A 24,585-nucleotide genomic window follows, 5' to 3' on the forward strand; every position below is an offset into this window, starting at 1 on the left:
CAGCTAACACATTATAGTTTTTTTTGCAAAGCAATCTTGGATACTAAATCTAGCACAGATAACAGCAGAAACAAAAACTTCAGGACTTAATTTTTTTGTTTGTTAACTTCTTCGTTGTAAGGACCATACTTCTAGAATCAGGGATATGATTTGCTTCTTACTATTTATGTGATTATTTAGCATGTATGCCTTTTAAATTCCTAGTTAATGCTTTAGTTTTGTCAATTAAAATTATGTATTACAATCTCGTTTTCTATGCTGATTTTTCAAATAACATCAACAAGATGAAATAATTATGTAACAAGGTTCTAGATGTTTTAATCTTAAGACAAAATTAAGAAATTTTGTTGATACCAAGATCCTAGAGTGTATATTTGCATTTACTAATTCTAACATAAAAGCAACAAAACAAACAGTTTAAGTCATATATTCATTTTATTTTTTTTTATACATTAAAAAAACTATCTTTATCACATGAAATCATAATTTACACCTCATTTCTTCCACTATCTACAACCAACAGAAATAATCCGCATCAATCCGCCCAAGAATATTACACTTCTTTTTAAAGTACATTAGGAAAACTGCCACAGGTCCAAGATTTATTCAAAAAGGGGCATATTATTATTATGAAATGGGCTCATGTATTGCAAGATGATATCCAGATAGGAATATATAGTCGTATGTTATTTCAAATCATAAACACACTACTATAAAATCATCTCAGTATATTTTTATAAATGCATTATTGAAACATTTCTATGCACTACAAAATCATCCTAAAAAAAAAAAAAAAAAGAAAGAAAATTAATAAAATTAAATGTCCACATATAAGACATTTTCCCAGATTATATCTATTATGCACAAGTTTTTTTTTTCTCCTCTTCCAGAAAAATTATTCATCATACTGAAGGTACTGCTGGATGAATGTCTCTAATTCACTGTTTAAATAACCTGCTTTATTTCTGAAAAATCAAATAGAAAACAGTGACCTTTTAATGAATGTTAAACTATGTTATTAAAGACAAAATGCAACATATAATTAAAAAAAAAAAATGAAAGTTCACAGCGGCTGGAGAGAAAAAAAAAATGGTAACCACTTTTTACTAACATTAAAAATTATCATCAATGATAATTGCGTGATCACTCAATTATCATTGATGATAATTTTTTATCATGTAAATATAATTAATTTACATGAAATAAAAATATAGCATAATGACAAGAAGAGATCTCTCTAATGTTTTATATAGATGTCTGCAATAAATTTTGCTACATGCAATAATTACCAAGACAATGCACTCAACATTGAATGTTGCATAATCAATTTTTAAAGTGCTTATGTGTTCACTGTTATGCATCTACTTAACAGAGAGGGATTCTTGACACACAAAGTACTACACAATACAGTACAAATATCATCTTTCATGCAGATGTAATGTCTGAAAAAGATGGGGGTGAGGGAAGAGTGAAGGATATTTATCTAATTTTTCATTCAGAAGACAATTCCGTAAGAGAGATAATCATTGCATTAATGAGAGAAATAACAGGACTCAATTCAATCTTTTGACAATTTAGGAACAAAATCTAAAACAATATATATCATACATGAGAAGAAATTACATTCTTGTTTTCAGTGATGCTTGCATGTACTTATAAACACATACAGTGAAATACAAATTTATTATACTGAAGTATAGGTAAATATAATTTGTGCATAAAGTAACTTTGTGATTTTCGTTTTTGCATACCAAAGGCAGTTAACATTAACTGCCATTCTCTATGTGTCTGTTATGATGTAATACACATTTCTTAGGAAGCACATACAAGATGCTCTAGGAAGAATCTGCCAAACTTTAGGTGCTGTTTCTCCCAAGTGATTCTGAGCAAAAAAAGTTTATATACACACATGGTCTGATTTCTTACTGGTATGGAGATATAATAATTAAAAGAAAAAATTAGCATACCTTATTAAATGTCAAATATCTTCCTTACACATACAGCACTGATGTACTTATAGGTCTCACAACTTCTTGTTATGTGTGTATAAAAAAATATACATTTTAAGAATTAGAAATTACAAAATGTTTTATTAATATCTCCTTAAACCAACTAAGCTAAAAATCAGTTGTTTTAAGAAATGAGTTAATAAAAGATCTTATAGCAATTGCTCTAAATGTCTCCCACCAACCCAAGGTAATCTGGCCAAAGAATAAGGACTTCCTTGTCCAATTCAACAGATGGGATTGTGATCAATCAAATAATCAAAAACTTTTTTGGAAAAGATGCAGTGGAGTTCTATCATGGTGGAAGTACATAAAATATTGTTACATAAAAGAACACCTTCCAAAACGCACGAAAGTTGATTTTGGAAAGCAAAAAAAGTTTTGTCATTGAGATGAATACTGAATGGGATCACTTAAGGATCAAATCAAGATAACTGGAAAGAGATGACATGTAAAGATTGTAGAGAACCAACAAAGGCTTCTGACTCAATGACAATCCACTTTTCCTAATGGTACATCCTGTTCTCAGATAACTGAAAAATGGCAATTGGGAATTTGGCTGACCAACAGTATTCTGTATTAGCTTAAAGGAAAATAACGATGGTGATAAGATGTTATGTTGGCAAGAGAATCACCTGGTTGAACAAGGTTCCTGCTGTTAACATCAGGGAACTAGGACAAATAAGAAAAGTCAGCTATGAGAAAAATTGCACTACACTATAGAATTACAGGCAGGCAGCACCATCAAGGTGATAAGCACTTGAAAAAAAAATAAGAATTTACAGAAGAATTAGAGAAGTAACAGTTCAAGATAATTGGTATTATTACATAAATAAAGAAAACAAAAACAAGATAGATACTACTAAATAATAACTATAAAATGCTATATTCCAGCAATAGTGATTAGTGAAAGGAAGAAGTAGCTAGAGTAGTCAACACTAAAATGATGATAAACTTCTCGAATAGCCAGGAATTCAAGCAGAGTGAAGTTGCAATTTGAAGATTACACTTATCTGCATCTGTGGTCCCACAGAAGGTTTTACTAAGAAAGAAGTAGAGAAGTTTTTCAAGTCACTGCAAAGCAGGAAAGGAATTACAGCCTAGACATACAGAAATGGTCTGGCAAAATGAGGAGAAAAGGGCAAACAAAAAAATAATAATCACAATACTAAATATCTACTATGTTTCTGTTCATGACATAGAATACTCATTACCAACACTATGCTACAAAATAAATATGTGCACAGCACATATTTCTTGAACTGTAAATTTATGTTGGGCAACTGTTGCACATGTTTGAGATCCATATAGATGCCTGCCAGTTCTGCTGAAAAGTAACTATCTGTGACAGCAGCTGGAGAGAAAGAGAAGTATTGTCATTTAACTGAACTGTCCTTTTTCTTCTGGATAGCATCAAGAATTTTTAGATAAGTATTTGGTGTTCCCACCCAAAGGGGAAGAGCAGCATTCTCAGGTTGGGCAGATTTAGATTAGTACACAGTTAGTAGCTGGACAAGTGAAAAGTGATGTCTTGAGTGAAAAGGAAGATATGTTTTTTTGGAGACTGAGGATGCAAGAAAAGTGATACCCCAGTCTTCCTGTTTGTGCCAAGAAAGGCTAGGCATAAGTGTCAATCTGAGAAGAGAAGAAGAGTCTTGAATGTTGAGTGTTATCAAAGAAAAGAGAAATAATAGTCAATTTTGCAAGGAAAAAAAAACACACTCAAAATCCTGTTTTAGAAGCACTGATGGTGACTTATGGTTGTCATTACCTCATCAAAGGATGGTATAGATAATAGTGCAGATGCCTTAAATGCAACTTCAAGATTAACAATGCAGATAACCTTGAGATAGAGATGTTTGAGCACTGCAAGGTTTGTCATATTAGAAGTTTGATGGTAAACATTTACTCCTCCTTTTGGGATGAATACGGACTTGCTTCAATGCTGTGGTGTGGATGGTAGCTGAGTTTAATAAGTAGAAGATATAACAGAGCCATTTGGAATATCTGCATCAGTAGAGAAATCTGAAAAGAGAGAGAGAACACCATCATCCATTATGTGCAGTAAATGATCAAATTGAAAACTGGCAACCCAATTATAAAGGGTGGAAGACAAATCCATATGATGGCAATTTGCTTAGCAATCCTATATGCTAGGTCTCAGTAATGGAAGAGTAACAGTGCAGGTTCCTCTAAATCTTTCTGGGTATGAGTTCAACAGTAATATTGGTGAAAATGCTGTGGATCTTGCAACAGATCTACTTTGGTGAAATCAAAAGCCGTGGCCAATGATTAGGTGAAAGTTGTCCAGATAATGAAGTTGGCTGCTGATGACGTTCTCCAATACTTTAGACAGTACCAAGATGAGAGCAATACATCAGCAGTTTGATAGCAGACATTTTTATCCTCCTTTTGGAATGGCTGAATGTAGGCATGCTCCCATGTCATGGAGTAGAAGGTAATTGAGTATATTATAAATGGCAGGTTTCAGTTCAAGAGCACATCGCTTGAACTAAAGCACATCAAGGTTGTTTAAGATTCTTCTGATGAAGTGATGGAGTGGAAGGTCACAGATGACATGCAGTGCATTGTTCCTGATAGTCAGAGGTGATTTGCCTTGGTCATTTATGTAAAAGTTGGAATAAAAAAAGGGCAATGAGATGTAATTTCTGTCCATTTGCACTCTCATCTCTCTCTCAGATGGCACTACTGCATAACAACCATTAACACTGCAAACTTCTTTCTTTGGCTGACTTGGTAAATATATATTTGCTGTCCAACCAACAGGCAGCACATTTGAAGCCAGTTGTGGACATGGGTATTTGTGATTGTGCTCAGGTGGGGAATGAATTTCATCATCCAGTGTAAGACCAGTGCTCTGCTTAACAGAGGCCTGACTGGGCTTGAAAAGTTCCATGTTTGGACTATATAAAATTAAAAAAAAAAAAAAAATCCTTAGCCCACTATCTGCAGTATTAATTACACAGGTTTACTGAAGATTTTTGCAGGTGAGAGTCACATAAAAAAATGTTGCAGGATTCAATATACACTCCAAATGTGTTAGTGTTTGTCTCGTGCCACGTGTAATGTTTTTTGACTGCCTTGAAAGAACACTTCTTGGAAAATCATGGCAAGAAATTTTAATGGATGAGGGGGGGGTGAAAATCTTAATTTGAGCATGGGTGATTTCTATAACACAATCACAACAAGTATTCAGATATGGAGAGTGGAAACAGCTGTCAGACCATGGACAGAGCTAGAAATCCTGGATATCTTCCCACTCAATGTTGTAATGCTGAAGGACACAGGAAAATGAAGGCAGGGTTGATATGTGGTATCTATTTAAATGCCTCTGGAAAGTCTTGCAGTATCATAGTATTTCCTTTATACAGCTTGGCTATCAGAAGTGAGTAAATCACTAAGGCAATATCTTTTCCTTTAGTGTTACATGGTAATCAGCATTCATTTTACACAAATTATGGACTCTACAACTGTGTTATAAATAATTATTTTAATTTCCTGATGTTTTGACCTTCATATTACGGTCATCATCTGGAGTATACACATATATATACAAAGATAAGCTAAATTACATTTCACATAGTATGCTGAAGAGACGATGATTTGATCAGTAGTTATTCTACTGGCCTGACCTCTAGTGCAAATGAAATAAAATAAATTAACTACACCAAAGCTATATTCTATTTAAGGTAACATCAGAGAAACATTGTTTCATATAAATACAGTGGTATCTCGTTAATCCGAACAAATAAAAACCATGATCGTTCGGATTAGCGAAAAGTTCGTATTAGTGAATTTCCCCCCAAGAGACAACACTAACTAGCATTTAAGACAAAAATAATCAGATTCTAATGGTACATCAATTTAATTCTGTAAATAAATGAAGTATCTGTACTGTAATGTAAAACTTAAAAAATAATACAGTACACAAGTTTATTTCAGTAAAAATTTAGTTTGCATGTACCTGTATTGTTGAGGATTCTGATTTAATAAAATTGCATAGTTCAGTACATAACTTAATTTGTGTAAGAAATAGCACTTTCTTGTACACAACACAAAAAAAAGTTTCACAAAATATCACAAAAAAAGTTTTATTTCTTTGTAAAAAAGTCACTGATTTTCTTTTGCCTCTTGGAAGCTAAACTTTTTTCAAATGCTTCTTCTCAGAGTTGCATTAGCAATAAAATTTTGTGGAATGGCGTATCATTCTGCTAAGCCCATTCTATACACTTATTAAAATTGTCAACTGCTTCTTCATGGTTTACTTTTTTTTTCTTCTGGTTGTTTATCGTCAGCATCGTCTTCTAATTCATTCTGTAGTGTCATATTTATATTTATAATTTCAGCATCTGATTTGATTTCGAATTCACTTTCGGTTCTACCTGTAATCCATTCCATAACACCTGTTTGTGAAATTTCAACATCTGGATTTATATTTTTAACCAAATTATGCACGTTTTGAATTTCCTCTTTTTGTGTATCACTGTAGTTATCTTGGTAAATTCTAGAAGGCCACAGTTTTTTCCATGACGTTCGAATTGCCTCAAGTTCGACGGCTTCCCAAGCAGCAGCAACTGAGAATGCTGCATCCTTAATTATTAACAGTATACAAAATAATAATACGTAATAAATAAAATTTTTTTTCTTTCAAACCCAGTTTGGATTACTGGAGGGTTCAGACTAAAGAGGTTCGGATTAGCGAGATACCATTGTAGTTTTGTTAAAGTGAATATGATGTCCTAATTTAACATGACAATTGTTATTTTAGATTTAGGATCCTGGATTACCTATGGTTCTATTTAAAATTAACTCTTAGGGAGAAAGGTTAAGTGGGTAGAATATGTGCCTTCCATATGTTTGGGATTTTTAGACCATCATTATTGTTAAGATTAGGGTGATTGATAAGAATCTCACAGACCTCCTTAAATTGACATTCACACCATGTTTTGGTGTGATGTAAACAACAGGTTGTTTTTATAAGAATTCATAAATTCTTCATAAGAAGAATTTTTGTGTAAAAAAAAAAAATGAAGGCAATATGTCCTTCACAACTCCATACTCACTATAAAAGTATCGTATCCTCTGCCCATTCCTGAATTTTGCTCCTAACTAACTTACCCAAAAGATAGTAATCATTTTGATAGTGATATCAATAATTTATACCTCCATTTCATTTACCTGTATTTTCATAACTGATCTCTGTCATAATAGTCACTGCCTTATTTCCACCTCGATGGTACACACATTTGTAAACTGACCGTTTAGTAATTTAACTGCTTCTTTTGCCTCTGTAACTTGCCTGCAACATCAGGAATGTTATTTTTCAATTTCATTCTTCCTCAACATGTAGTGAAAGAACTCTGGGATTTCCTTTAGCCAGCAAAGCTAATCTCCTCACATAATGTGATTATGCCTTTGCCTGATAAACCCTAAATAACATTTTCTTTTTTGCTGTGGTTCTACATAGCGATGTTACTCATCCATTTCAACTCCTAAATGATAGATCCCCTTGACCTTAGTATGCAGCATGATACTATTCCACTTAATCCCTCCCTTCCGCAACAATTTTCTATAAATTGCTCTAATATACTCTCAGTCTCAAGTTGAGTGATGTGGGCAAATATGAGAATGGGGAACTGAACAATGAGACTTATTTGTGCCTATGGTCCCAAAGAAGGTTCTACTAAGGTAGAAGTGGAGGATTTTTTTGAGGCTTTAGAGAAAGCAACTGACATAAGGAAAAATGAAAAGTTGGCGTTTGTTGGAGAACTAAACAGTCGAGTAGGATATGATTACCAGATATCCAGTTTTGGGAAAATTTGGAGAAAAGAGAGCAAAGCTAATAATAATGGCAAATACCTGTTGAATTTCTGGACTGGTTATTACTAACACAATGTTCCAACATAAAAAAATGTGCACAAATTCACATGGAAAGAAGAGAGAAGGAATAAGGAAAGTCTCATTGACTACGTTATTGTTGACAGTGATTTTTTCTCCCTGGTGAAGGACACCAGAGTGTACAGAGGATTAGAAATTGGAAGTGATCACCTTTTAGTTTTAAGCAGGATAAAATTGAATTTCATATTGAAAAGAAAAACATGTAAGAAAGTTATAAAATGAATAAAAGTTGAGCAGCTCTCAGATGTGAACTGTAGACTACAATACACAAACATGATCGAAGAAAAAAATGAAAGAGCTTGAGAACAGGAACCAAACCTTGGAGAATAAGTGGCAAGCCTGAAGAAAACACTGATTGATTCAGCCAGAGAGGCATGTGGTGAGGTTGTCTGTAAGGATAGAAAAATAAGAACTTCGTAGTGGACACAAGAAGTTAAAGAGGCACTAAAGGAAAAGAAGAAACAAATCAAAAGTTCCTGGCAAATAAGTAAGCATATACTCTTAGAGAATACAGAGACAAATGAAAGAAAGATAAACAATAGTAATGGGAGGACTTTAGTAAGAACATAGAAAATAAATATCAAGAAGGTGGCAAGATATTCTAGTTTGTTGAAGAAGCTCAGAAATGGAGGAAAGAGTGCTGTAAAAGGAATTATTAGAGATGATAAAAGTGACCTGAATACTGGAGAAAAAGATATCCTTGAAGTATGGGATAAATACTTCGCAAAATTGCTAAATGAAACAAAGTGATGACAGCACAGTGATAAAAAACAATGCCCAGGCATGCAATCAGGAACACATATCCATACTTGAAGTAGAAAAAGCCATCAAAAGCCGGAAATGTGGAAAGGCAGCAGGAGTAGATGATATTTGACCAGAAATGCTTAAGTATGAAGGTATAAAAGTCTTACAGTGGCTGCACTGCATAGTTCAGAAGTCCTGGACAGAGGGATGAATTCTGGATTATTGAAGTAGGGCTCTCATAGTACATATAAAAAGGGAAATAAAAACTGAATGTGAGAATTACAGAGGTATTTCTCTACTGAGTATTCCTGGTAAGATATATGCAAGTATACTTGAGAAATGGTTGAGAAGGATTGTGGAAGAGAAGCTTGGTGAAGAACAAGCTGGATTCAGGTCAAATAAAGGCTGTCAGGATCAGATTTTCACTTTATGACAGATAGTTGAGAAATAATGGGAATATAACAAAGATTTGTATTTAAGTTTTGTAGATCTGGAAAAGGCATATGACAAGGTGCAAAGAGAGAGGCTATTCGAAACACTACAGTTATATGTTGTCAATGGGGCATTATATCAAGCAATATTTAGTCTTTATTTGAGTTGTAAGTCGGCAGTTAGAATTGAAGGAAGTATAGGAAGGTAGTTAAATGTTAAAATTGGTGTCAGACAAGGATATAAATAATCCCCTCTGTTATTGATTATCTGTATGGATCACATTATGAAGGAAAGTGGTATTAAACCTGATATCAAAATTGGAGATGTTAATCTCAGCTCTTTGCTTTTATGAAGTTATACTTCTAAACAAATATGCTACAAGATTCCCTGACTAAAGTGAATAGCTGTTGTAATAGATATGGTATGAAGGTAAGCAATAACAAGACAATGAAAATAGGCAGAAGCATTGAAAATATCAACAGCACTGTGAATGGAGAACCTATTGAACAAGTGAAATATTTCAGCTACTTAGGCACGATTTTTAGTGAAGATGGTAAATTAAATATGGAAATAGACAACAGAATCAACAAAGCTGGTATGGTAGGAAATCAACGGAATAAATTTATATGGATTAAGAGAGAAATTAGTCAAAATGCTAAATTAGCTGTATACTTGCCAATTTTAACTGATGGATCTGAGAGCTAGGTTAGAAGTAAAACACTTGACTAGAGACTGCAGATATGAGAGTCCTGAGAAAGATTAGGGGTGTGAACAGATGGCATCAATGGCAATATCATATTAAAAACGAGGATATTAGGAAAGATCGTGACAGTGTCAGTATCCAGGAATGCGTTAGCGGAGCTAATTTCAGGTGGCATGGTCACTTAAACAGAATGGGAGAGGAAAGATTAGCAAAACAAGTGTTCTCTGTCAGGTTGGCAGGAAAATACCCAGAGGAAGACCAAGATATAGATGGATTGATACAGTAAAAAGTGCCTTAGAAGATAGGAATATTAGATCTAATAATGTTGGAGTCTTGACAGGTAACAGACTAATTTGGAGGAAAATTGTAGATAGGAAGTTTGTAACGATGTAATTTTTCATGTAGTACTATCATATCTTGTACACCCCACGAGGGTATATATCAGAAATTTGATGCTCTAAGATACCTTCTCAGCCTGTTGTACACCTCTAAAGTGTTGAATGATTTGCAATTCTAATTTATTGCATTAAAAATAATTACAGTAGACTTGACTATCTGGCCTCCGTACTATCCGGAGCCCGGATTTTATCGCGGAGAATTATAATAATACAGTAATTCTCCATAATAAAATGAGGAATACGTACTGTAATTTACTTTTCCAAGGCGTTGCAAGCGGGCGTCTGTTACAATCCTCCTACGTGCCGTGGAGGATTGTAGACATGCAAGTTGAGACATGCAAAGTGCGGATTTCCCCGCTTCGTCAGTTATGTGTTGGATGTCCACAAGTGTGGAATATATTTGCCACTGTTCCTGGTTATGTTAGTAAATTGTTAGTAAAGAGATTCAAAACATATCACTTGTAAAGTATTGGAAAATTCTTTTGGACTATGAAGGTGGACATTTCAACCTTGAACCCGTGTGTGAAATCGAAGTGGAAAATGAAAACGATAAACTTGTTTCGTTACTCAAAAATGTAGCGAGCTGTGACGATGTCAATGCAGAGGACATTACAAATGGATGTCAAACAACAAAGTTGATGAAATAACTGATAATGATATTGTGGAAATGGTGACACAGGGAGAAGAAGAGGAGGAGGCAGAGGCATCCTTAGATGACAGGCAAAATCTCATCCATCCCACATTTGGAAGGGTTCAAGACGATTGAGGCAGCGGTGCAGTACATTAGTGAGGAAGAGGAAGCGACGCCAGCCGATATCATCTGCTTGCATAAGTGAAGGGACATTGTGTCGCGGAAGAGGGCTAAAAGGGTGAAGCAGTCATCTATCAAGGACTTTTTCAAAGACTAAAAACTATAAGGTTTTGACTCTTTCATCTTAGGCCTATCTTTTCACATTTGTGTGAAAAGGTAGGCCTAGAACTCTGGCCTATCCGGCTTTTGTGTGTTATCTGGCCTGACGTTCTGCCACATCAGGCCGGATAGTCGAGAGTCTACTGTATTACCAAATAGGAATTAGCATCATCTAAATTTATGTACTTTGTAGATTATATAACCATGTAAACACATAAAAATTGTAATTTAAATTATAAGACAACTGTTATTTGAAAATATTCATAAATTTACAATAATTTTTAATGTGGTTCAAAATATTAGAATATTCAAAATTTTTCTGACTGGTTATGAAGATAGCACAGAAATAGCATATATTTCATGGCTCATGTGTGAGTAACATTTTGCATGTTAATCATTTGCTAAATATGGGTCAAATGAGTGACATATCAGAAGCTAAGAAGTTTTGTATGGTGTCTCTACACAAAGTATTTTAATAACTGGAGTTTTAAAAATAATCACTGCAATAGCGGTTGAAAGGTAATAACTACAAGATATGAGAGGAGATTGAAGAATATTGTGAAGAAAAAACGTTTCTGCAGTGTAAGGTATTTTCACAGGAGATGGAAAGAGCTATATGTGAACGTGTCTAAATCTATGACGTTGAGATGACTTTATGAATTGAGTTTTAAATCACGTGTGCCTAACACGAAGCCGCTTACGAATTCCAAGCAAAAGGCAGCTAGAGTGCAGTGGTGTAAGCAGACTGTTGTTGGGTAAAGAGGACTGGAAAAAGGTACTTTTTAATGATGAAAGTATGTTTTGTCTGTCCCCATGGTCATCAAGGGATATGTGTTTGCTGTCTTAAGAAAGAAGTATTTGATAAAGAATGTATGAAATGTTCAGTGAAATTTGCAACCTCTGTCATGGTATGGGCTTGTATGACTGCAGAGCGTCCCAGGTAGGCTGGGTATTGTGTACGAAAGAATCAATTTCAAATTGTACCAAGCAATTCTTGAGCACTTTATGTTATTTCTTTATAATTATGTTATTATGTTGTAATTATGTAATGTTATTTCTATGTAATTCTAAACTAGAGAGGATTCAAAGATGAATGACCAAAGTGATGTCAGAACTTTGAAGTGTTGATTATGCAGAGCAGTTGAGGGAATGTGAATTACAGAGTTTGGCAGACAGGAGGAAAAGAGAAGATATGATGGAGAAGTTTGTTAAGAGATTCAACCAGATCAATACCTCTTAAGGCTTAAGTGCTGGGAGGATATCATATTCGAAGTTTAATGGAGTATTGACAGCATTGGAAAAAATTAAAAACTATTTTTAATGCTTCCAATATTTTGTCATCGAAACAACTTCAGGGACTACAACTAACAATTGTAACACATACAAAGGCAACACAATACTGAACGAAACATACAGCTATGATTCTAGAGCCCTATCTAGGTGATGACCCTTCTATGGGCATTTGTAGAAGTCCTAGGTTGTAATTTGGGATACTTGTACTTGTATATTCAGTTTTTGTCACCTTTACCATCTCTCTGACTCCTCCATTTCAAAGTCTTTTCCATAGCTCCAGAACATCTTGCCATATTCATAATATTTATCTCTATATTCTTCCCAAAGTGTTCCCATGACTTTAACTACTTTCACATATTATCTCAGCTTTCGTACATTTTTCTGTGTATTCTTTCAAGGCACCTGCTGACTTATTTGCTAAGAATTTTGGTTAATTTGAATTGGAGGAGCAAGACAAAACAGAATAATATGCATATTTTCTGGATAAAAACATTGCAGACCTCAAAATAGCTACTGGAAGCATTCAACCTGTCATACAAATCAAATAATATGCACAGAACAGTGTACAAATAATAAAATTAGTTTAATCCTTTATCCAAGTGTGAGCAAACAAAGTTTGCGCCTTGATGTTGTACCACCTTACCCCAGTCCTTAAGATACTTTCAGGAGCAAACTTTGTTTGCCCACACTTGGATAAAGGATTAAACTAATTTTATTATACTCTAACCAAGTGAAAAATAAACTTTCAGTGTACAAATAAGGCTGTAATTTTCCTCCGTATAGACCTTATGGCCAAAAGTACTTACCATATTTGCCGGCATATAAGATGCACCGGCCTATAAGATGCACCCCTTTTTTGTACACATTTTTAAGGAAAAAACTTTATCACTGAATATTATAATGAATTTACATAATGAAATTCAATAATTTTTTCTTCATATTCAGCTGGCATCTTTTGTGATATTTTTGTTTTAGTCTGGATACATAGCTGGTTTCTCTACATGAATCTTGAACACCATGATGTTGATCCAGTAAAGTTGGTGATCCCTCTGTTAGTGGCTGTTGCTTTCGCTTGATGAATAATCATTTTGTAGACACTGAAAGTCCCACTTTTCTGTGGTCTAAAATCCAAGTATTCAGTTCTGGCCATTTTTGCAGTTCCACTTCATAAGTTATGTTTACTGTGAGTTGCTTTTTTTTTTAGATCCTCTTCCTGATTCCACCAAGTTCTTATCATTTTCTCAGTTGGGGTGGCCCAAAATGCCTCTCTGCAGCCCTGTTTCCATGTTCTTTAGCATACGCAACATAGCTTGTATGCAATATTGTAGCAATGACGATGTTTTTCAGCCATAATTTGCCAAGAAATTTAGAGAAAATTTAATGGCATATTTGTGATTTAACAGCTGTGATCGTCGATGACAGTGCATGTACATCCACTGAACTCTACGTAACTGGAATGCTCTCACACACTGCAAGGAAGCAAGAAAAAAATTGCGTAACTCAGAAGAGAAAATTTCCAGAAATGAAAGTACATAATAAAAACTGAGTATTGGCATATAAGACGCACCCTGTTTTTCAGACCTATTTTCAAAGAAAAAAAGTGTGTCTTATACGCCGGCAAATACAGTAATTGAATATCTAAACAATATCATATATTAAAAAAAAAGAGATAAATGAATTGCATGTAGGGAAACTTAAAATCAGATATACAGTACCTTAATATTCTAGCTGCCACACTTGATGCATCTAACTTCTCAATATCTTGATCTAAATATTTCAGTTCTGCTTGCATATCCAATACTACTTCATCAACATGGCGACACAGGCGAGCAAAGGTGCTGGATAACTCCCTGTAAATAAAGAAATTGGCAAATGTTTTATTAACAAGAGCAATAATAAAATACTTTTTTAAATAGGTTTCTATTTATTTTTTTTATTAAGAGTAGTAATTCTCTTGATTCTTCAGTATACAAGATATGCTGTCTGCTAAAAAATGCAACATTAAAAATTACATTCAAAATATTCAAGTATGCAGAGTATGTGAAATAAAGAGACAATGAAAGTAGGAGAAGAAAAAAAGAATAGGGAAGAGAAAAAACAAAAAAACAAAACCAGATATCTTTAAAGGGGTTGGGATGAAGACAGCATAATTGCACTGGAAATAGTCTTCTGAAAGCATATAACAATAACCATCATTTAGTAAAAACCTATCTAATTAATATTCAAATTGGATCCCAATGTTAATAGCTTTTGTACATACACCTTTCTTATTTTAAATATAACTAAATTGAGACAAGGGATTCATTAGTAATGTTGCAAACACGTGCATAACAACTGATACATTCCCGACAAGTTCTGATGTAAATATTCTATCTATCATATGATGTAAATATTCTATCTATCGTATGATGTAAATGACTCTTCACATCTGAGATGCGATTCCATGTACCATTAAGTCTGAACATATTTTATATACATTTAGTTTTAATATTGAGAAACTAGCCACATAATTAAATAAGCCAGAAATAAAGTCTTCTGAAAGTATCTAGTAAGAAGCACCATTTAGAATAAAACCCATTTAATTTGGTACAGAATAATTCTTCATATTTTATATTCATATTGGAATATAAAATATGCAAGTGAGAATAACAGTATGATTTTAAATATCCAAGTGTCATCACTGGGGACTATGACATTTGTGACAAGGAATTTACTAGCAAAATTGCTGACATACATAATAATTGATACATTTCCACAAGTCTTGATGTAATATTCTGTTTTAAACTTCAAATCTGTAATGTAATTCTATGTACCATTAAGTCTGAAGTGGTGTGCTTTTACTATTTCTGGAGCCATTTTATGTACATTTATTTTTAATATTAAGAAAGCCAGCCACATTCAGATGAATTTATTGGCTTTCTTTTAATATGTGAATCCCACCCATGAAAGGCGCACTTTAGTCTGTGATACATTAGTAATGCTACCATGGGTAGGCTAGAAGTGAGATAATCTGAAAACTCTGCTCTAGGAATTAAACATGAAACTCTTCAAATCACTTCAGGCACTAATAAGCAAGGTGTTGTCTGATATCTGGTGACATTTATTTACTACCTAAAGACACCAAAAAACATCTATACCCATGAACACCAAAGCAAAGCCTGTCAGTTGGTATATAAGTCATGTGCTTGCCAACCAGGATGGCAAGGTGTGGTTTGATAAGTACAAAATAAAATTTTGTCAGCTAAGCCCCAATTGCAAACAATACTTATTCATTCAATATATAGTTGGATACCTAATAGAAGAATATAAGGATTGTCCATTGTCAGTTTTTATCTGTATTCCTTACAAAGCAGTTAAAGAATACAGAGAATGTTGATAATTTTTCAACTTTAACCTTGAAGAAGTACAATTAGGAAAACACATCCTCTAGTAAAAGTATATATAAATGTATATTTGCTGTCCTTGATGACCTTTCTAAATCGGTTGATACTATTCAGAAGAGGGGGTGATTCAGTACCTAGATGGCATCCTCTCTCATAGACCTACTCCAATAAATTTCCTATACATGTTTTTCCTTTAAGCCTTTTTGATAAGCAGTTTCATGGGTGTTGAAATGAATTCATTTTCTTTGCTTTCCTCTAAGCTTGTAAACATGAACAAGCCTCTGGTCAGCATCCATTCACAGTCCACAGGTCAAACCTTTAAATCTAAGTTCTTTTTGCTACTTCTGTTCTATGAAATATGTTCCAGAAATTCAAAAAACATCACAGTTCTGTAGGATATCTGCTATTTAGTGATATAATTATCATTATATAGTGATATCAAATTAAGATAAGTATAAGATTATTTTACTTTTTTTAAATTTTTAGTGATGGTTGATTTTGAATAAATAAATAAACAAAAGGGAAAGGATAACTTTTAGTTTTATTATATATGTGAACATTTCACTTAATGTAAAATGATAATGCATTATTTCTTGTAATTAGAAACAATATCTTTGTATAGTTATTACCACCTGTCACAAACTGTTTCAATTGTGATATTTATAGTAAAAACGTTTTGCCTGGAATTTAGTTTTAATTATGTAACTTAAAAAACAAACTTGAGAGAAGAAAATATTAAACTTCAGATGAAATTTTCATGTTAATAAAGACCTATGACTTAGTTTATAACAAGCAATAAATTTACTTTTGCATCACCACCATTTTATTTAACACTCCTCGCAACAGTACACTTGTGACAAGTTTGTATTTCCAAACAGAATGACATAGTGAAAGAGAAATTTAAACACGTATTGATTAGAACAGAATAGGTTCCAAAACGTTGGAGGTTTAGAGGAGAAATATATTTTAAAGGAAAGGATATTTCTTAAGAAAACAGTGTTATGAAGGAAACAAAGAGTTATACCAAAATTAATGGATATATTTCTTTTAAAGGAAGCCAGTTGGAGCATGGATAAAAAAAAATTACAAGAGGAATTACATAGTTTTCCTCAAAGCAACAGACAGTTCCTTTTGAAAAGTTAAGCAGCAAACTTATACTAGGTAAATACTGTAAACTCAAAAAGTGATGAACTTTTTATGCTCAATGATACAGAAGAAGTTTCCACAAGAAATAAAAGGGAACTTTAAAATTATCTTTGCATTCCAAGGAATTAGAAAAGAGGACTGATATGTTAAAGAAGACATAAAAGAAGTAATATTTTACTCAAGAATAGTTGTGCATAATGTTTTTTTTCTCCCCAAAAGGAAAACAGGTATGAGTTAAATATATTTCTATGGCCACTGTTGAGAGAGAAAGAAACTGCTGCACTTGATAAAACTGAAGTTAACTTCTTTTGTTTGTGTGTTGTCATCAAATCCTGCGATCTTGAAGAGAAGTTCATTAGTTCTTTTTTCAAAAATTTTTTATTTAATCTTCATTTGAAAATTTCATAGACATTCTACTAAGTGGTATGTGGTGTATTATTATTATGATGTAAGGTTAACACAGTAATAAGCAACGGAAATTTATGCGAAAAATTTTTGCCCAAGCAGTATGGATACCATCAGTATAAATGAAGATTCAACAATAAGAATGTGAGCTAATGTAAATGACATAGAGAGATACAGTCTTCAGAACTTTTTTTTTTTCAATTTTAACAACAATTTTTTAAAACAAATTATATATATATATATAAAACTGTTTAAGGATGGGATGTATAAAGATGAACAATTTCTCATAAGAAGGATAACATTTTAGTCAATCACTTCTATTTCAAGTGGGATAATGAATAAGATTTCACAGCTTTCTTTGTATAATTGTTCTAAACGAATATGCCTCTTGTGTAGAACCTTAATTTTCTTCAAAAGAATCTGATGTTTGGTGGCAATGGAAGGTTCGGCAAGTCCACATTGAGCCGACTCACAAAATCTGCTGCAGTTGAGATCTTTATCAAGAAGAACAGCCACAGATCTGCCAGTCTGGCTGGAGTAAGATAGCCTAGAAGTGCAGAGTGTTTGATAAAACACTGAGGTAGGCTAGAGACAGAAGCATATCCTTTGTGCAGACTTGAAAGGAAGGAAGGAAGGAAGTTTATTAACAGGATGAACAGTGAATCCAAAAGATCTAAATAGCTTAGTGATCCTCGCAGTAACACCTATGATATAAGAGATGGCAAAATGGTTAATAACCTCCCATGAGGCAGGCGACTTAGAGACCTCATAGCTGGTAAACAACCTTGTTAACAAAAGACTAAGTGAAGCCATCAAACAAGGGGGCCTTAATAAAATTTATCTTGCATCAGCTTTTGTAGAGTATAAAGAGTGAGTCCAATGGATGAGACTTACAGTGCCAGATTTTGACAAGAATGGTGATATTACTAAGCATGGATATAAAGTCCAATGTAGGTTTTCTTCCACAAGACAGAAAACTAAAGGCTTCCATTTTGCTGTCAAAGAATAAGCATGTCTAAAAAAACAAATGCAATGATCCTTTTCCACTTCAAGAGTAAATTGTATTCAAGGATGAACATCATTAATTCTACCACAAGACAGAAAATTAAAGGCTTCCATTTGTCTGCCAAAGAATAAGGATGCCTAAAAAATAAATGCAATGATCTTTTTCCATTTCAAGAGTAAATTGTATTCAAGGATGAACACTATTAATCTTTGCTTAATAGAATAATTTTTGCTTTGAACCACAATTCAAACATTCCATAAAATAGTTGGAGAAGGTAGGAGAAACAGGATTACCAATGGCAGAGTGGATGACAAAATCAGAGACAAAGAATATCTGTCAGGAAGCCTTATCAGAGGAATTCTAATGTTTCATGTAGAAGAATATTTGGGAAGTGAGAAACAATATCTAGGCTGCTTGAAAGATCACCAGATCAAAGACAAAGCTCTGAGATTTTTTTCTTTAAAGTGTAAACTGTTCTTAATAAAGGATGTGATTTTATAATATGGTGAATCAAATGCAGCTGATAATGAAACATTTGTTTTAAGGGCATTAAGGGGAAACCAAAGAATCCAGGAGGGTGCCCATGATGGGTTTTAGCTTCCTTTTGGTTAAGTAATCCCAACAGTTTGGTCAATTTATTTATTTGACTAGAAGTCAGATCATCAGAAAGGGGACAATAAATAGTACTGTCATGTATCCATGGTCAGCCTTGACCTGGCATTAGCAAGGTTACAGTTACTGACATTACTGCTCGAGATTATTTGGGAATAATCCCAAGCAATGATGTCTGGCAATAATCTTAATCCCTATGCCATACATCAATGGAACATAGATTGAACGACTTTAGGTTCATGTGCCACACACTAATGTCTTTAGATCCTTAATGTGGGATGACAAAACACCTCCAAGTCAGAATTCCATCTAGTCATTAATATGATACCGTTTAAGCCTTGTGCAGTGAAAGGCAGTGCTAGGCTGAGTGGCTTTTGTATTATGGTGTAATCTTCCTGGCAATGACACCACAAGAATAGATGCATTAAAGCAGCCATAGAGAATATGCACCTACTGCTTCCCATACTGCACCATTCATGTGTGATGTCCAGGCATCTACAATTGTCCATACTGTGATCTACTGAGACTTATCTGCTGACTCTCAACAAATCGCAGTATGGTGGCTGATCTTTTAAGCACACAGAGTTATAGATAGTTTTAATAATTTCTTTGTCTCACTTAAATTTATTCAACTGGCTTCACCATCATACAAGCTTTTCGTATTCTGTTATTTCTATATTTAATTTGCATATTCACTAAATATTGTGCCTAAATAGCTAAAATATTTTACTTTTTCTACAGTTTTCCTCCATCAAGATTGCAAGACTGATTTTTTTTTTCCATGTTATTACTTATTTTCATAGTTCTGTCTTTTTACTGCTGCTTATCATGTCAAATTTGTTACAGGGCTTGAAGGGTTTTTCAGTTAAAGAATCCTGAAGACTTTTAGGATTTAGGGGTATAACATATAACACCATCTGCATGAAGTAAAAAGTTTGACATCTCCAATTCTGATATCATAATTATACCACTTTCTTAATACCTTAGTGGCTTAATACCACTTTACTTCATGATGTGATCCATAATAGTTATGAGTATCATTTAAGCAGCTTATCATGCACCTTAGTCTTACACCTGATTTTATATGAAACCATCTTCTTGTACCTCCAATTCATTATTCAATCTTTGGCTTAAATGTGGTTTGTTCCCCCTCCCCCACCCCCACAAGTATGCTTGCATAAATCTTACCTAGAATGCTCAGTATTCCTGAAATGTGGAAAAGCAGCAGGAATAGATGATATTTGACCAGAAATGCTCAATTATGGAGGCATAAAAGTCTTACAGTGGCCGCGCTGCATAGTTCAGAAGGCCTGGACAGAGGGACGAATTCTGGATTATTAGAGTAGAGCTCTCATAGTACCCATATATAAAAAGGGAAATAAAACTGAATGAGAGAATTACAGAGGTATTTCTCTACTTAGTGTAACTGGTAAGATTTATGCAAGTATACTTGAGGAATGGTTGAGAAGGACTGTGGAAGGGAAGCTTGGTGAAGAACAAGCTGGATTCAAGCCAAATAGAGGCTGTCAGGATCAGATCTTAACTTTACAACAAATAGTTGAGAAATCATGAAAATATAACAAAGATCTGTATTTAAGTTTTGTAGATCTGATAAAGGCATATGATAAGGTGCCAAGAGGGAAGCTATTCAATACTCTACAGTTATATGGCATCAATGGGGCATTATATCAAGCAATACTTAGTCTTCATTTGAGTTGTAAGTCAGCAGTTAGAATTGAAGGAAGTACAGGAAGATGATTTAATGTTAAATCTGGTGTCAGACAAGGATGTACATTATCCCCTCTGTTATTCATTATCTATATGGATCACATTATGAAGGAAAGTGGTATTAATCCTGATATCAAAATTGGAGATGTTATTCTCAACTCTTTGCTTTATGCGAACAATGTTATACTTCTAACTAAATAAATCCATTACAAGTCTGCATGATTCCCTGACTAAATTGAATAACTGTTGTAATAGATATGGTATGAAAGTCAGCAATAACAAGATAAAGACAATGAAAATATCAACTGCATTGTGAATGGAGAACCTATACAACAAGTGAAACATTTCAACTACTTAGGCATGTAGTGAAGATGGTAAATTAAATATGGAAATAGACAACAGAATCAACAAAGCTGGTATGGAATGAAGTTAAATGAATAAATTTATATGGAATAAGAGAGAAATTAGTCAAAACACTAAATTAGCTGTATAAAAGACGGTGTTCAAACCAATTTTAACTTATGGATCTGAGAGCAGGGTCAGAAGTAAAACACTTGACCAAAGACTAGAGACCGCAGATATGAGAGTCCTGAACAGATGGCATCAATGGCAATATCATATTAAAAACGAGAATATTAGGAAAGAACTTGACGTTCTCAGCATCCAGGAATGCATTAGCAGAGCTAATCTCATGTGGTATGGTCACTTGAACAGAATGGGCGAGATTAGCAAAACAAGTGTTCTCTGCCAGGTTGGAAGAGAACACTTCCATATAGTAATACCAAGATATAGATGGATTGATACAGTAAAAAGTGCCTTAGAAGATAGAAATATAAGATCTGATAATGTTTGAGTCTTGATAGGTAACAGACTGATTTGGAGGAAAATTGTAGATAGGAAGTTAGTAATGATAAAAATTTTTCATGTAGTACTATCATATCCTGTACACCCCTTGAGAGTATATGGCAGTGATGATGATGATGGAATACTCAGTTCTATAAGAGTTATATTCCAATCATCCAGAATTCAACATTCTGATTATGATCTTTTGAATTATGTGATGTACCAACTTTTATACTTCCATATTTGAGTATTTATGGTTGAATATTATTATTACGGGCGACTCCAAGGAGTCCTTAGACTCATCGAGGGAGGCCCTAAACATCATGTCAATCGCAACTATTCGACATTCACACAGTATCTATCATACTTTGCCTTGAACTCATTCACTGTCATAGTACCCACAACAGACTCAGGCAGCTTATTCCACTCGTTCACCACTCTAAAAGTAAAAAAACCCAGTTCTAACACCCTTACTAACTACACTCTTGCCCAGCTTCCATGGATGTCCCACCACCAGTCCTGTTCTCAAAGATATCCTCTGAATTAATCCCATAGAAACCCTTCAGCAATTTGAATGTCTCAATCATATCTCCCCTTTTCCACCTATCAACCAATTTCTGCAACCCACAAATCTTCAACCTGTTTTCATAAGGTTCATTCCATAGACCTGCTACCATCTTGGTCACTCGCCTCTGGATCCTCTCAACCTCCTCCTCATCAAGAAGAAACCTAGGTGACCAGATATGGGCACAGCAATCAAGATGGGGTCCTATCAAGGCTTGATACAGAGGAACAATAACTTGCTTATCTCTGCTCGTCAAAGTATTCTTCAGCATCCAAATGATTTGATGAGCTGATTTAGCCACTTCTGCGATGTGCCCCCTAAACTTCAACTCCCTATCCACCAACACTCCCAAGTCCCTGGCCTCATCAATCTCCTGGAGTACAGTTCCACCAATGTGATATACTGCCGCTAATCTTTTCACCCCAAAATGCATAACCTTACATTTTGCCACATTAAATTGACATCCATTCTCCTTAGCCCAGAACTCCAATCTATCCAAATCATCCTGCAAAATTTTGACATCTTCAGCATTCACTATTGCCCTAACCAACTTAGCATATCAGCGAACAAATGAACCGTTCTTCTCAGATCCTTTCCTATATTGTTAATGAACAAATTGGACAGCGGTGGTCCAAAAACAGAACCCTGCGGCACACCACTAGTCACAGGCCGTCTTTTGGACTCTACTCCTGAGTAAACTACTCTCTGGTATGTCTCCATCAACCACCCTCATATCCATCTCACCAACCCTATATCCATTCCCATATACTGCAGTTTACGGATTAGACTTCCGATATCATTTACTCCAGTAGCATTTCTGCTTTACAGATTTTTGGTGACTTTTTTTTTTTCTATCTCATATAGTTGATTATGTACTCCTGACTGCATTCCTTTTGAATATTTTCTGCCACTATTCTGTTAATGCTTTCTCCAAAATATTTTTTCTAAGTATTGCTCCAAAACTTTCAGAATATCTTAGTAACTAAATGAAGAAATGTTATGAATCATATGCAGATTGGTGTAATAGCACACCCAAATAATACCTGCAATATCAGTTTACCATAAACAAAAGTCTAAGGAATTATATCTGATTAGTAATAATGTGAAATGATTGAATCTAAATATTCTTGAATGACAATACTACTTTTACTACCTGTAGTAAACAATGTCGACACTCAGTTATTTTTTTTTCTACTCTATTCCAGCATCTGATTATTTCTGTCTACTAACCAACCTGGAAAAAAATCAGCTATCACATAAATTACTACAGTTGTGTGAATTGCATTCTAGTAACTAGATGGCTATCAAAGTTACAGATCTGTAAAATACTTTGACAACTGCACAAAGCAGTAGACATGGCTAATCTCCACATAAAGTATTGCTATTGTACATTAGAAGGGACATTATACTAAAAGAAACCAAACAGCTTCACAAGCAGTTATTTCAGCATAATATCAAGATGAAAAAAAAATTTTTTTTCAACATGATATATATATACACCAAATATGTGGCAGGAAATAAACTGGAACCTGTCACAGATTTATGGAAAGCTGCAGTGTTTACATGCAATTATGCAAGTGAACACCTTCAAATGTACTTACAGTTTTGGATAAGGATATATATGTGTCATTCGATTAAAGAAGAATTATGTAAAAAATACTGTCAACAAAACTGAATAAAGTAAGAATTTGACAAAATTTTGAGCATACCATTTAACAGTCTAGAAAAATGCCATTAACACTAGATCAGTCCTTGCTCAAGAAAACACCACTATTTGCATTGGAGAATTGGAGGAAACAGAACTGCCTGTGATAATTAAAATAAGCTAAATGACTATGTCTACTGTACAACAAACATTCACTTCTCTCTTGTGTGACAAATTTTGCAATATATATATCACATCACAGTGGATACAGGGATATAAGATGCCTTTATAGAACATTTGTTAATATGACATAGCGCTGGGCCCTTAGATGAGAAGAACTGGATTTGAGTTCCATTTCTGATGTGCTGAACCTTTAAAATCAAGGATTCAAGAGCTTTCAAATGAAGGTAGTTAGTAATAGTCTCATAACGAGGTGGCAAGGTATTTTTCCTCTTCTATCAAAACACACATGTACTGGCAGGAGAATACATGCAGTTAACAAGCATAATATCTTGGCTCATAGCCTAGTTGCTTTGATCACTATATCAACACATTAAAAAAAAATTACAAATCTAAAGACACTGACAAGAATAAGTGAAAAATTTTTTGGAAAAAAAATTTAAGTTTTCATTTACTTCCTAGTAAAAAATTTAGCAGATTTTTTTTTTTTTTTTTTTTTTTACTAGAAAGCATATGAGAATCACTGGCACTCACCAGTGTGTTAAAAAAATATTCACTCCTGTTTTTTTATTTATTTTTTTTTATTTTAAATTCCTATAGAGGAAATGGGATTTCCTTCCCCAAAATTTATTTACTCTCTTGCAAAACAGACAATCTCAGAACCCAT

At 34.0% G+C, this 24,585-nt stretch overlaps 1 protein-coding gene across 1 annotated transcript in view; it reads right to left on the minus strand.

The window, feature by feature from the left end:
• Positions 1 to 416: 416 nt before the first annotated feature.
• Marf (Mitochondrial assembly regulatory factor) overlaps positions 417 to 24,585 on the minus strand; it is a 373,692-nt gene continuing 349,523 nt past the window's right edge. Inside the window, exons 16-17 of the mRNA XM_090399591.1 lie at positions 14,121 to 14,255; positions 417 to 965 (exon numbers count right to left, since the gene is read on the minus strand). Coding sequence (XP_090255717.1) covers positions 896 to 965; positions 14,121 to 14,255 — 205 coding nt within the window. The 3' untranslated portion in view covers positions 417 to 895. The remainder of the gene's footprint in view (positions 966 to 14,120; positions 14,256 to 24,585) is intronic.

This window comes from Typopeltis vanoorti, chromosome 10, assembly GCF_054136105.1.
Source record: "Typopeltis vanoorti isolate ZY-2024b chromosome 10, IOZ_Tvanoo_1.0, whole genome shotgun sequence".
Lineage (NCBI taxonomy): Eukaryota > Metazoa > Arthropoda > Arachnida > Uropygi > Thelyphonidae > Typopeltis > Typopeltis vanoorti.